This window comes from Triticum urartu, chromosome 3 (genome assembly GCF_003073215.2).
Source record: "Triticum urartu cultivar G1812 chromosome 3, Tu2.1, whole genome shotgun sequence".
NCBI classification, from domain to species: Eukaryota; Viridiplantae; Streptophyta; class Magnoliopsida; order Poales; family Poaceae; genus Triticum; species Triticum urartu.
In genome coordinates, this window is record NC_053024.1 from 19,924,562 (window position 1) to 19,938,775 (window position 14,214).

Sequence of the window (14,214 nt, forward strand, 5' to 3'; positions counted from 1 at the left end):
CGATCATATTGTAGCGGTGCTTAGGCAAAGCCCTGCGACGGTTAAACATCAAGATCGTCACCACGCCGTCGTGCTGACGAAACTCCTCCCCGAAGCTTTGCTGGATCGGAGCCCGGGGTGCGTCATCGAGCTGTACGTGTCTCAAGAACTCGGAGGTGCCGGAGTAACGGTGCTTGGATCGGTTGGACCAGGAAGACGTACGACTAATTCCTCTACGTTGCGTCAACGCTTCCGCTTCGGTCTACGAGGGTACGTAGACAACACTCTCCCCTCTCGTTGCTATGCATCACCATGATCTTGCGTGTGCGTAGGAAATTTTTTGAAATTACTACGTTCGCCAACACTTTCTTGTGGGCGTGTAGGAACGGTTTTCACCCGGGTTTTCGCAAATAAACTGGGCAACTCTCTCTACCTTTTTTAATGGACCGGAGCCCTAAGGACACAACCTAGCAAAATATATTCCCAACTTCTAAGGCTTGTAGAATGGAGCGCACTGAGGGGGTGTTTGTTACCAGGGACTTTTTTGTGTAGGGACTAAAAAAGTCCCTCTTAGATACTTTTTTACCAAACGGGAGGGACTTTTTAGGGACTAAACTAGGCATTTGGGACTAAATGAAGAAGACTCTCAAGTAGAGTCTTTTTTGGAACTTTTTCAACAATGCCCCTCCATGCATTTAATGGCCCGCCACCCCATGGTGTTGTTTGATTGTTATTTTTCTATATACTAGGGGCAATATGGTCATTTAATAACCTCTAGGTAGGGATTAGGGACTTTTTAGTCTCTACAAACAAATAGGGAGGGACTTTTTAGGGACTAGAGACTTTTTAGTTGGAACTAGAAAACGTCCTAGGACTTATGAACCAAATAGGGCCTGATTGATCTCCTTGTTGTGCCCACATATCGAAGAGAAAAAAATAGTGAGGATGCGCTTAGTTGCATGCCTCATAGCGGTGTCCTCCGAGGTCAATCTGACTGTCACCTGCGACACCACCTTTACTTTCCTTTGTTGCCCAGTTTTTGCATCGAACTAGTTCGTCGTCACACCCTTCACTCCCTCTGTCAACAATCATCGAGCCCTGCCTAAACCTAGTTGTAGCTCGCTGCTTCAGTGTTTTGGGTTCATATTTGCTACTACTTCCTCGTCTTTGTGCGCAAACTCCCCTTCGATGATTCCAGCTTTCCACAAATCATCTTGATGTGCCATAGATGTCGCTGCTAGAGTCCGGCCAACCAACCCCGCCACGGTGTGAATCTTTGGGTGACCAAGGCGAGTCAGTATGTGTAGACATTTCTTTACAGCTCGGGGTAGCCTGACCCATGGGCTAGAAAGCTCGTAGTCCAGTAGTCCATTTCTTGACAATCGCGCAGGATCAGTGCTAGAGCCCACAACACCGAATCAGTTAGTACAAACACTTATGCTACCCTATATTTTTTTATCGCGCTTGGGGGCGGGGGGATCCCTAGCGCCGCCTCGAGCCCCACCTCCTCGCGCCTCCCTCCCCTCGCCGCTGCCCCAACGTATTGGCGGGGAAAGCTCGGCCAGTGTTGGCGGTGATGCTGTGTTTTCCTTCCCCGGCCGATCCGGCGGGCGCGGGCCTCAGGGTCGGGCGGGGGCACGACAATTGCTCAGGGCGCGGCGGCGGAAGCTGGCGGCGGACTCGCGGGTTGTGGATGACAGCATAAAGGGGCTGCAGGTGCGGTGGTGCGCGGTGTTCTCTCGGGGTGGCGGACAGCTAGATCTGGGTCAAAGCAACACAGGACGAGGGCGGCGCGGCTGGCGGGCGTCCGCCCCTGCCATAGCCGTGACTGGTATTGGTGGAGGCGCAGCGGTGGTGGCAGGTGGGCGTGCTGGTCGGGTTCTAGGCGTTCCGCCGGCTGGACGACAGCGCTATGCAGATGGGCTCCCTGGTGAGTATTCTTAGCGGTAGGCGGCGGTCCTCCTTGCCGGAGGCTAGGTCTATGTCGGTGGCTTTGTGCGGTTTTGCGTCGCTGCTGAGGTGGGGCGGCACAGGTGTGTGTACGGTGGGGAGATTGGCTGAAGGAATGGGCGGCCCCGGCATGCTCGGGCCACCCGTCACTAATACAGGGGTGTGCCGGTCAGGATGTGTCCGCTCCCAACCTCCCACTTTCCCCGGCCGCATGTGGGTTGTCACAGCTCCGGCGATGTTCAAGGGAGGACGTATGCTGCGGTTCGTCAGTCGAGGGTGTCCCTTTGGGACAAAGCTGATCTCCTTGGATGGTCTCGAGGGGTGTCTGTATCCTGGGCGGAGGCCCTGGCGGCGGGAGGCGTGGCGTTCGGTGGCGGAACCTGCGTCTCAGGTGCGGGCGGGCAGCCATGGCTTTATTCAAATCGACACAAACATTTAACGGTACGAAAAGTAGGTCCCGGGTTGGTCTAACCACACATGACGACCAAACCCAAGTGTTAATGGTGCTTAATGAGATTGTGAGCCTTGAATTTGAGCTCCTATACTCATGGACGGTATTACAAGCAATAAAACCTCGAGATCTTTCTATGATTTCATGCATTATGGCTCCATATATTCAGACGAAGATCCCTGGTTGATATCTTCCACAACGGTCTTATAGTCGGACGCCACATGGATCCTTTGCACAGATAGATCATCAGCTACTGCCAAAGCCTCTTTAACAGCCATTGCTTCAAGTGTGGCCGGTCAATAATATTTCTGAAAATAATAGAAGAAGCTCCCAGAAAAACTCCTCGGCATACAACTGCCACAGGTCCAAATCCTTCACTTCTCATTACATAAGCATCAGCATTGATCTTAACATGTCCAGCCGGCGGTGGTACCCATGCTGATGGTCTCATGGATAGCTTTTCTGCTTGCTCTCCAATTTTCCCACAACGTCACAACCATACGAGTAAAATCATCATGCGTGAGGATCGCGTGCATCATGAAAATTCAGTTTTTTTGCACTCGTCAGCTCTAGATGGTCGCACATGTCTTCCCCTGCGAGTGACTAAACACATCTCGATCAACGCTTGCTTCCAGGCAGCACCACGCAGCTCACACACAAACGTTGTTGACACAGTTAGTACAGGGTTTCCATAACAAAACTTTCCCTCCGTTCCCGCCAAAAAAATAAAAACTTTCCCTCGTCTCCCCAAGCCCAGAAACCATCCACCCGCTTGGTCGGTCCGTCGGTGGTGTCTCCCGGCCCAAATCCAGCCCATCGAACCCTCCTCTCCTACTTTAAAAACGAAGCAAACCCTAAAAATCCTTCACTCTCTCCCCAACCGCCGCCGTACGTCTTCTCTTCTCCTCCACCGCCGATCCCCTTTCTCCTCTTCCCACCGACGCCAGCGCCGACGAGCTCGCGCCACCCACCTCCTGCTGAGATATGTATTGGCAGGCGTGATGGTATTCAGTTTCCAGGGGGCGTGATGGAACCACCGGAAGACGGAGAACTGGCGGCGCTTCTCCCTGAGGACGTGCTCGTCGATGTGCTCCGTCGCGTGACGGGGCCGCGCTCGCTCGCCGTGTCGCGCTGCGTGTGCAAAGCGTGGCGGGCCATCATCGACGGCGAGGGACTCCTGCGCAGGCAGCTCCCGTTCAGCGGCATCTTCATCTGCTTCAGGAGGCTATGTCTGCCCGAGTTCTTCTCGCGCCCCGCGTCCGCGGGTCAGCCTGCTATCAGCGGCAAGCTCGATTTCCTGCCCAGGGCCACTGAACTTCGCCCCCATGGCAACTGCTACATCGAGGATCACTGTAATGGACTCCTCTTGCTCCAAGGGACCTACATCGATTATCACTACGTGCTTAACCCTGCCACGCGATGGTGGAACACTCTGCCCTTATGCCTGGACAATTGTACCGGGGGAATCGTCCGTGGTGATTATTATCTGGCCTTTGATCCCACGGTGTCATGCCACTACCAGGTGTTTCAGATCCCTTCTTTGCGATGGGGTAAAGACGAGATTGACCCTTTAGAGGAGACGTCCGAATGGCCTCCATCTCCATATATCTTGCATGTATTCTCTTCAAGGAGAGGCTGTTGGGAGGAGAGGCTGTTTGTTCGAGAAGGAGATGCCGCAGGAACAGTTGCAAAGGCGCGTGTGCTCTTTGAGGGCCAACGAAACTCGGTCTATTGGCGTGGATCCCTTTATGTGCGTTGTCAAAGTGATTTTGTTATGAGGTACGTACATACCTAGACCAGTAAACATATAATTTCATTTTTAGTGTTCATTTTAATCACATATAATCCTCTGCGTTGAATTTCAAAAATTTATTGCCAACCATTTGATTTTGCAGAATATCTTTGTCTGAAGATAAGTACAGTGTGATTAAGCCACCAATGGATATTGGGTGGAGCAGTTATCTAGGATTATCTGAAAAAGGTGTGTATTGTGCATCATTTGTTGAGAATACTCACATTCGGGTTTACGCCCTCACTGAATCGTGTGATCAGTTCGAGTGGATATTAAAGAACGACTATGACCTTAAGCCTGTGCAAATGTTTGATGGCCAAGTTAATGGACCCTGGATCTTAGAAGACATTAACTATGAAAAATTTCGTTCTCATCTACCAAATATCAACAAGGAAGAAGTAATTCAAGAGAAATTTGAGTGGAACTCTGATGATGACGATTTCCATGAGAACCTAGACATTGTTGAAGTGCAACATCGTCCATATTTTGAGATTGAGGTACTTGGATTTCACCCATACAAAGAGATTCTCTTTTTGAGTAGGTCAGAGGACTGTAAATTGAATGCAATGGCGTTTGCCTATCATTTGAATAGCTTCAAGGTTGAAAATTTAGGTAGCATATACCCGACAGGTCATGACTATTTCAGCTGCAGCATTCCTAATGAATCTCATGAGATTGATTCTTTTCCATACACACCATGTTGGATCGAAGAGACCCCAGAAAGAGTGAATTAATCTGTAGTAGCTCGTCTCAAACATTATCAGTTTATCAGATATGTGTTGTTTTTGTTTGGATATTTTTGGCTGTAACTTGTGCAACAAATTTTTCTTTAATTATTATGACTCCATTTTGTTATCAAGTAGCTCCTAGATTCTGTGTTTGGGGCTCGCAGATGGGTTTGCATCTCATGCGTCTAGTTTCAAGAGATCTCATTCACGTAATGTAGTCTTCTAAGAAGGAGTTTCTAGATGTACATATACTCACATCGGGTTACAGGAGTTGCATAGATTTTACCTGCTGCTAGTTGCATCTGCAATCTGATTTACAGGTTCATGCATGAGGCGATTCAACATCACATCTGAATAACATGTACATTTATTTGGAGTACCCCTGCGGCAACATTACTCATACTATCTCAAAGATAAAGAATGTCAGAGCATACAGTGTTGCTGACAGGATCTATTTCATACCTGTAAAAATGTAAAAATGCTTTATAATTAAGGTGTCTAACCCAGGAAAGCATATTCAGTACATAATTCTTTCTATTTGCACACTCCGCTATTTCAGGGCCTACTTGATGGCATCTTCTGCTGTTGCTAGCCAGTCCGCCTTGTATTGTTCCACAACTTTGATACACCGTTGATTTCTCCCTCTGCCTTGTACAACTTTACTTTAGTTTCTTGGAGCTGACCTTGTTATCAAGGAATGAATTTATCTTTCAGCTCTTAATTTCTAGTTTTTGGAGCTTCTCATCATCCTATAAAGATTTCCCCACACCACGGTAGGTAGGTGCACTCCATGAGATGGTATCAGAGGCCTTTGTGGAATTTAGCTGATGATGATAGAAATGAACCGCATTGGTTGATCCACTTGTTGGTCCACCTATCGGAGAGAGAAAACGGTGAGGAGGTGCTTAGTTAGTTTCCTCAGGCTGGTCATAGTGGGAGTAAGAGCATCTCCAGCCGTTGCGCCCCCAAGACGCGCCGAAAATCGCCGCTTGGGGGCGAGCCGCATTTTTTCGGCGTGGGGGCGAGCACGTCCCTAGCCGTCGCCCCCAGGTCGGGCCCCAGACGTCCCCACAGTTCGGCCAAATTTCAGCAAACACGGCCAAATTTCAACAAACATGACATATTTTGGCGAAATTTAGACGTTTTTTACACGAATAAAATGGACGGAAAAAACCCTAAACTACGGGCTGAAGTAGGCGCTGAGCAAGGCGTAGTTGTCGTCGGCGTCCTCCTCCTGCTTCTCCTCCTTGACACGGCCGGCGCCGCTGCTCGACCCCTCGCCCCGGCGCGCTGCTTCACGGCGGCGGCGTTCGGCGATCTCCTCCAGGGCGCGGCGCTGTCGGTTCAGCTCCATGCGCGTGTAGTCCTCGCGCGCCCACTTCAAGGCGGCCTCTTCTTCATCGGCCTCCTCGGCGAGAGCAGGCTCCGGCTTCACGGCGGCGAGCCTCGGCTCCGGCGTCACCGTCGCCAGCCCTGGCTCCCTCTTCGGCTTGACCAGGCGAGGAGGGGCCGAGGAGGAGGAGCCACGGCTGCCGTCGTTGATGACGAGGCCGGCGTCGCGGGTGCGCCTACCGAGCGGCATCTCGGACGGCTCTGGCTTCACACTGACCAACACCGGCGCGCCGGAGGAGTGAGAGGAGGATCGGGAGGAGGAGGATGACCATCCCATCATCCTCCTCGGCAGCCACGCGCCGCCGCCCCGAGCGGTCGGGTACTCGAACGGGGGGTCGTTGCCGCCCTCGAGGTGCGCGAGGACGCCGCTGGGCGTGCGGCCCGGGACGCCCCACCACAGGCGGCGGCACTCGCTGTTGTTGCGGCCGCGCGGCGTCGGCGCGTTGTTGGTGGAGGCGAGCCGCTCCTCCTGCCGGCATCTGAAGTACGCCGTCCACGTCGCGTGGTTGCCGGTGGCTTACTCCGGGAGCGCCCGTTCCTCGACCGCCAGGGACGCCCGCGCACGCTCAATCTCCGCGTGGAAATAGGCGGGCATCTCGGGGACGGGCAGAGGGGGGACTGGGACCCCGCCGGCGCTGAGCCTCTACCGCGACGGAGCGCGTACGTCGGGCGGCGCGGGGTAGTTGGCCTCGTGGAGAAGGTAGGCCTCCCACTCATGCAGCGAGCGGCGGCCGAAACCGTTGGCCGCCGCCGCGTCGCCGGGGTACCTCGCGCTCATGGTTGCCGGGGGGGGGGGGGGGGGGAGGGGCTTGAACGGCAGAGAGAGGGGAGGAAGTGCGGCGGCGAGGAGGGGGAGATGGGTGCCTCACCGGCGCGGCCAGGGGCGCCTTTTATAGCGGCTCGGGGGCGGCCGCGTGCGAACGCGTGACGGAATCGCCGCACTTCGCCGCCCATGAATCAATGGTAGGCTGACCGGCGGCAGCCTTGGCAATGATTCCCCGCGGGGAAAGCACGACGATGAGGACGACCAGCCTTCATCTCGCTGACTCGCCGGTCCCGCCACTCTTTCGCGCCAAAACGCTCGCGCCGGCGCCCCCGGGCGCCCCCCAACGCGCCGGGTTCGGGTTGGGTGCGCCGGCGCCAATTTCGGCCCAATCCGGCGAAAAACAGGCTTGTGGGGGCGCGACTGGGCCGATTTTTCAGCGCCGGCGCTAAAAACGGCCTTGGGGGGCCTGTTGGGGGCACGGCTAGAGATGCTCTAACTTAGCAAGTAACATAACACATCCCAAAAAAATTTGCTTACGTGGCATGCAGTGAATGAGGAGAGAGATGATTGGAGTAACATAATACTCACTCTATTCCTTGATATAAGGTGTATAGATTTTTAAGAAAAAACCCGAAAATATAAGGTGTATTGCATTGCACCACTCGTTTGGATAATTTTTTTAGGGATTTGATTACATTTCCTTATATTAGGCAAGCTCCTCTATTTTCTCATGTCAATTAGTCAGATGTAATCTCATCCAAAACTTTTGAAATTTTCCCTCCATGTGCGTTCTTTAATTTCCGTGTCAAAAACTATACACCCTATATTTAGGAATGGAGGGAGTATGTTACTGTAACATAACACATACCTAGGCAAAATAAGTCTACATCTTAATAAATTATGGCTTGCATGATACCAACTATATGTTACTCTCCACTATGAATGTAGTAACATAGACTAGTAACATATGCATGTTACTAGTCTAAATTACTTTCCACTGTGACTAGTCTCATAGTGGTGTCTCCTGAGATCAATCTATCTGCCACTTGCACCCCCACCTCCACTGCTCTGGTTCCGCAGCCAACTGCCAACTTTCTCGGTGCCATGCCGTTTTGCTCCTTCTGTCATCAACCGTCAAGCTTTGTAGCTAGTTGCTTTTGTGCTATTGATTCCTCTATGTTCTATCGCCCCGTAAATTCCCCTTCAATGTTTTCCCTTTTTCCACAAATCAATCTACTTGGGATTCCTCCGGCCACCATCCAGCCATAACCACGACTGCTTCGGTCCAGCCTACCAACCGCAGTGTGAATCTTGGGCTGACCTAGGAAGGTCAGTGGGACTTCGGTGGGATAGACCAGTAGCTTGATCAAATGAGAGAAGTAGTACATTTTCGCTTCCAGGTTCATCTATGAAAAAAAGTTTTCCCCCGCTTTAGATTATAAAGCAACCAACTGATCGATACAACGAGCTTGCTGGGGCCGCAGCACAAACAAGCCCAAAAGAAAAAGAAAGAAAAAGAAAGAGAAACAAATGCCTACAACAGCAGGTCGACGAAACAAAGATGGCCAGTGACCACTACACCCACCGGAGAAGTACCACCGTGCTTCTAGCACTCCGTGGCGTCGCGTACCGAGCAACACCTTCAGGAAGGAATGCGAGGAAGGAATGCGACGATGATGCCGCTGCTGCCCGGACAAGTCGAAGGGTTTCCCCCGGTACACAGAGGGCGGTGGGGAAGGGGTAGATCCGACGCCCTTCAGGAAGGTCCGGCGGCGCCAGCAGGCGTCACCGCGTCGGTGATGGACAAGCCACCAGGGATTTCTCCCAACCCAAACAACCACCACCATCCCGGACAATCGAAAGTGCTCCACCAGAACTGCCGCCCACCAACATGTGCCACCATAGTCAATGAACCATCATCGCCGTCTCTCTGAGCCACCGACACGAGACCTGGAGGAGGGACGAGGAGCCAACGGGCTCGGGGGCATCCGCAACTCAGCCGATGCGAGGGGACTACCACCGCCGCCGACGCGGAGTCGACCGGACGTGACGACAGGAGCTTACCAGGCCCGCACAGGCCTGGCCGGACCCCAAAGGATCCGGACAAACCCTGCTGCCACGCTACAGCACATCGGCCGACGAATCCGCCACCACCCACATCCCTCGACATCGCGCCACAACCACCAGGGAGCCACGCCGCCGCACGCCAGAACGCCGGCCCGCCCCAACCCAGCTGGAGCCCAGAAGGGCCTAGATCTGGGCGGAGCGGAGGCCGGCGGCTAGCCACACCACCGCGCCGCCGCATCAGGATCGCCCGCGCCCCGCGGACCCCGCCGTCAGGACGCACCATCGCCAGCCGAAGAGCACCGCCGCCAGCCACCATCGCCCGAGCAGAGGAGGCCGCGCGCGGGGACAGGCGGGCCCGCCGACGGTGGCACCACGCGGGCAAGGCCCGGCGGCGCGCGCTGGCGGCGGCAGGAGTAGGGAGGAGCTTGGGGGCGCGGTGGAGAGGAATGGGGAAGGGCCCTCGGTCGCCTCGCTCGGGGAGGCGACGCGGGGGTATGGGGAGGGGGGTAGGGGGAGGGAGGGGAGGGGGCAAGAGCGGCGGCGGGCGGCGGCTACCCACGGCGGGGGAGCCGGTGGCGGCGCAGGAGGAACCTTAGCGGAGCGCTCGGGCTTTTGAGTTAGAATCTTTGAATTCCCTTCCAGGTCCATCTCCCCATCGAGCAACTACCATGTCGTGCATATGCCAACTCCCACTGTTTATTTAATAAAATAGCACAATGGACCTCCTTGGGCCAGGGCGTCAAAATCTCTCCTTCGAGAGCTATCGCCTGCGCATTCATTTGAGGGTTGAAGCTACACTTGGATGCCTTCACCGCGGGTTGAGTGGGGTCAGACAATATTCTCCACCCGAGAAAGGATATACACTACAAAACCACAAACACTGCAAAGTCGTCAATTTTTGGACTGCCCTTTGAGATACTTGTCCGAACAGTGCTCTTGGATGTGGATACAATGCTAGGCTAAGAACAGTATGTTTGAATACCTCCTCCGCCGACCCATTCACGGAGAACCCATTGTGCAATAATAATAATAATCTAAAGTCATATCTTCCGATAGGTGATCACTCCTTCGGCAGTCGACCCCAAACTTCCTTGGCCATGTGGCAAAATCATCCCATCTAAGTCACTGACACTGACCCAGAGTCAAGGAGGAGTGGCGTAGGATCCGACAATGCCGGAACACATGACTGAGACTAAAGGAAATTAACCTTCCAGCCAGTTGAATCAGAGACTTGGCCATGTGTCTGAATTTGCGGTAGAAGGCTGCAGAAACTGCCAGGAAGAATGTAAAGTTGACATATCATGAAAACGTTATTATGCATGAAAAATATAATCGCAATGCATTGTTTTAGTGCTTGGAGGTTTCGGTTTACCATCAAAACCAAAACTGCATGCAGGTCAATTTAGAGTATACCTGCAGGTGGTTTTGGTGCCTACTATGTCATTCTAATTCCAGTTTAAGGAGATCAACGTTCTAAAAAGAATGGGATTAAGGTAGAGAGCATATGGTAGCAATCTTTGCACATTGTTGCCAGTTTGAAGCGTACTTAGAGCATCTCTAGAAGATCCCGCAAGCCGTCGTCCCAGAAAAATTGTTTCTTTAATTGTTTTTTGAGGACGCCGGGCGCGCTGCAAGAAAAGATCCAGCATGGTGATCCCGCAAATTTAAACAAACTACTTCGCGCTAAAAACATTTCGCTCGAGTTCATCACAAGCATAGCACAGGGGAGTTCATCACACGCATAGCATAGGAGAGCTTTTAGTACAAAGCATAATTAGACATAACCGAAATTTAAAAATGCATTGCGTAGATCTACTCATCGCCGGAGTCATTGTCGCTGTCGTAGCTGGGTGGGGGCTCGTTGCCGTGGAGAGTGTTGTTCATCAGCGTGGAGCAGAAGGTGGTGTGCAACTGGAATTCCTCCCATGGTGCCGGCACGTGCGCGGCCGCTGCTAAATCTCCGGCTGCAGCGACCTCCTTCACGTGGAACCACGCAAGCTCCGCTATGGTGCTGCAGCGCCGGATCGAAGATGTTGCCCGGGCGACGGAAGTTGGCCCAAGCCCTCGCGCCGGCGCTGTGGGACTTGGCATCGCGCTTGCACGCCACCTCCCTCTGCATGTCTGGCACGGAAGGGCGGAGGTTGGAGCCGCCTGCCTCGTCATCGTTCCTACGCCTGCGGGCGATGAAGCCGTCGCAGGCGCCGAACCCACCGCAGCACCCGAAGCCCCCGAGGTGGCCGAAAACCCTGCCGCTGCCACACCCTGCATCCGTCCTCACCATCGTTGTGAAGATCCACTTGGGCAAACCTCGGAAAAACGCTGTCGGAGGGGGGTCGTTTTGTCGCCAGCAATGGGAGGATTTGCGGCAGATATGGGAAGGGGAGAAAGTGGAGGGATACCCTAAATCTCCTTGACGCCGGCATATATATCGGATGCAAGGGTGGTTTACGCCCCCCCCCCCCCCAAACTTTTTATGGACCGAGCAGTTTTTGCGGGATCTGCTCGGGCCAGATTTTTGGTTGTCCCGTAAATCAGCCGGAAAAGCATAGATCACGCAAAATCATCGTGGTTTTCAAATTAAAACATGCAAACTTCATCCAAAAGACATGTTTGATCCAAAATCACCACAAACATAGCATGAAGGTGCTCCAACGATGTCCAAGAGAACCTTGCGTGCGGCTTGATTGCATGTCCACGGAGTTCTTGAAGTGGTTGATAATTCTCTCCCAAAACATAGTCTTGGTTTAATATGTTTCAATCGTTGCATCCATGGAGATATTCATCCAAGCATCGAAAAGAGCAACATCCCCTTAGTCCAAGCCCCGGTGGCTCTCACCCGTGTTTTCCGGAGTCCAAGGCTTGTCGGCATTCTCTGTTGGGCGGCTACAGCGTCGGCGACCAGCGGCCGCGTCCGTTCCAGCTCGCTTGGCCTGCTGATGTCCTGACGCCGACGACCAAGGAAGCTCGGATCTGTTTCTCTCCAGTCTGAGCTTGTTGGCGTCGCCGGTCAGCGTCTCCGGTCGCCGTCGCCTCCCCTCGCGGTGGTCTTTGCTTCGTCGCTGAACCTACCTTGTACGCCTGAAGGCCTCCTCCTTTTGCCAGATCCGATGCTCATAGGCCCGGAGGCAGTGCCACCCTCCGGCGACAGGTGCAACCCCACCTACCCCTTTTTAGACTGGTGGTTTCGATCAGCATTGGCTTCCTCGTCCAAGATTCTATACCAGGCGGCTATGGGATTGCCCAGCTTCAGGCCGGGGAGAAATCTTTGCTCAGCTTGCCGGTGCTGGAAGCGGCGGCGCCTGCGGGTGTCGTATTTCCTTCTTGAAGGTGCTGCCATGGCCTCCAGCTGCGCCCCTCTTCGAGCTCGGGGGAAACCCTAGGCCCGGCTGCTCCGGACCGTATGGCGGAGATGTCTCGGTTTCGTCTTACTTCTCGAAGGCACTATTTTGCTCGCTCGTGGTGTCCCCAGTGTTGGCTTGGCGACCGAGGCTTATTGCTGGTTTGGCATTGTCACTCTTGGTTCGGGTTGCGTTGGTTCGACTTCTAGCTGCGTTGTTTCTTTGTTTAGGTCGAACATCCCTTGTCTTTCTGCTCCATGCAACATGTTCACGCCTACCTGTGTTCGTGTAATGTGTTGTACCCCTTGTTGTACTTATGCTATTCCTTCTATCAGTGAAATGATACGCAGGCTTCACGTATTCCTGAAAAACATCCTCTTTGTGATTGTAGTTGGCGATGCGTGACCTTGACCACCGTGTGCTTGCTTAGGTCACCTCCAGAACCTCCTCTTCATCATCGCCCACCTCCTCATCGGCCACCGCCTCCTTGGCCTCCTTCTCTTCCCCGACCAGCTCCTCCTCTTCCTCGTCCACCTCTTTCTCTTGCTCCATGTCTTGGGCCTCATCCAAATGATGCCAAATGGAGTCGTAGTTGAGCTCCTCAAGTCCCATCCTGGCCAAGGACTCCAAAGACGCTAAGAACATGGCCGTGTTCATCTGCGCACTATGGCAAGGAAACAAAGAAACTACATCACCATCAGCTACAAACAACCACCGATCTGAAACAAACAATCACCGCGGCCAATGATTTTTTTACCTTACAGGCATTTCATCAAGAACATGGCGGTCGCGATGCTTGTTGCCGACTGGGGCCGCCACCCACGGCGGAAGAGTGGCCTTAGGGAGCGCCGGAGTAGCTGATCGAGTCACCAGCCTTGCACGAGACGCCGTTGTGCCCTTCTTCATCTTCTTCGACGCGGCCGCCTCGGCGAGCGCCACCGTCGACTTTCGAGCTCGTTTGGCCGCGGTGAGAGGGCGGCGGGCCGTTGCCGGAGAGGCGGTAGCCACCCCAGAGGCCATTGCCACAGTTGGACGAGGAGTTTCAACCCGGTGGATATTTTACCCCCAAACTCTTCTTTGGCGCACAGGGCGGCGCATGGTTGATTTCCGTGGGGTGAGGAAAGGGTTCGGGCTATCCATTCCGTCCGGAGGGATGGTCATCAATGGTGGCGGCGGGGCATGCCGGCTGCGGCAGCGGGAGATAGGGCGGCGCGGGGTGGGAGAAAGAGAGGCGCCACTTTTTCTTGGCCGCAGCGGGAGTGAGCATATTTAGCGAGATTGGGAGGGATTTTGAGCGGTGAAGAATAAATTTTACTCTTTTATATATCCTATATACTTAAGAAGTTCACCTCCACTACCTTATTTATCTAAACATGCAAGCTGTCCACATCAGCATTTGACCATGTCATCAATTCTTCATCATAGCAATACGTCCACATGCAGCCGTGAGACATGCATTCTTTGGCCCGCCATATCCTCCATGCAAAAAATAAATAAAAAATGGATTACAGTCTTATATACTGTACACCGAAGCCCAATCGTCTAAAACAAAAAGAACCTATCCAACTCAGCAAACCGCCACATATGCAAAAAAATAAATAAATCCTAGAATACATATATGATATTTCAGCTTTTCCCCTAAGAAATAATGGTCTCCACGACACCCTTGGTATCCTCCAAGTTATTTTCTCCACCACACGGTTGATCTCCTCTGTTATTAACCTCTCTCTTCCGGGCTCATCGGTTCCACT

The 14,214-nt window shown here is 53.2% G+C and overlaps 1 protein-coding gene across 1 annotated transcript; it reads left to right on the forward strand.

Moving 5' to 3' along the window:
* Nucleotides 1–3,266: 3,266 nt before the first annotated feature.
* LOC125547718 lies at nucleotides 3,267–5,011 on the forward strand. The gene is made up of 2 exons (XM_048711519.1): nucleotides 3,267–4,159; nucleotides 4,276–5,011. Exons 1-2 carry the CDS (start codon nucleotides 3,408–3,410, stop codon nucleotides 4,904–4,906), a joined length of 1,383 nt encoding a protein of 460 aa, XP_048567476.1. The 5' UTR covers nucleotides 3,267–3,407; the 3' UTR covers nucleotides 4,907–5,011.
* The last annotated feature ends 9,203 nt before the right edge of the window (nucleotides 5,012–14,214 follow it).

What these genes read in the sequence shown, in the direction of transcription:
- LOC125547718 (XM_048711519.1), top strand. Translation starts at nt 3,408, where the DNA reads ATGGAACCACCGGAAGACGGAGAACTGGCGGCGCTTCTCCCTGAGGAC. An exon ending in CAAAGTGATTTTGTTATGAG is followed by an intron (nt 4,160 to 4,275) that starts GTACGTACATAC and finishes TTGATTTTGCAG; the next exon opens with AATATCTTTGTCTGAAGATA.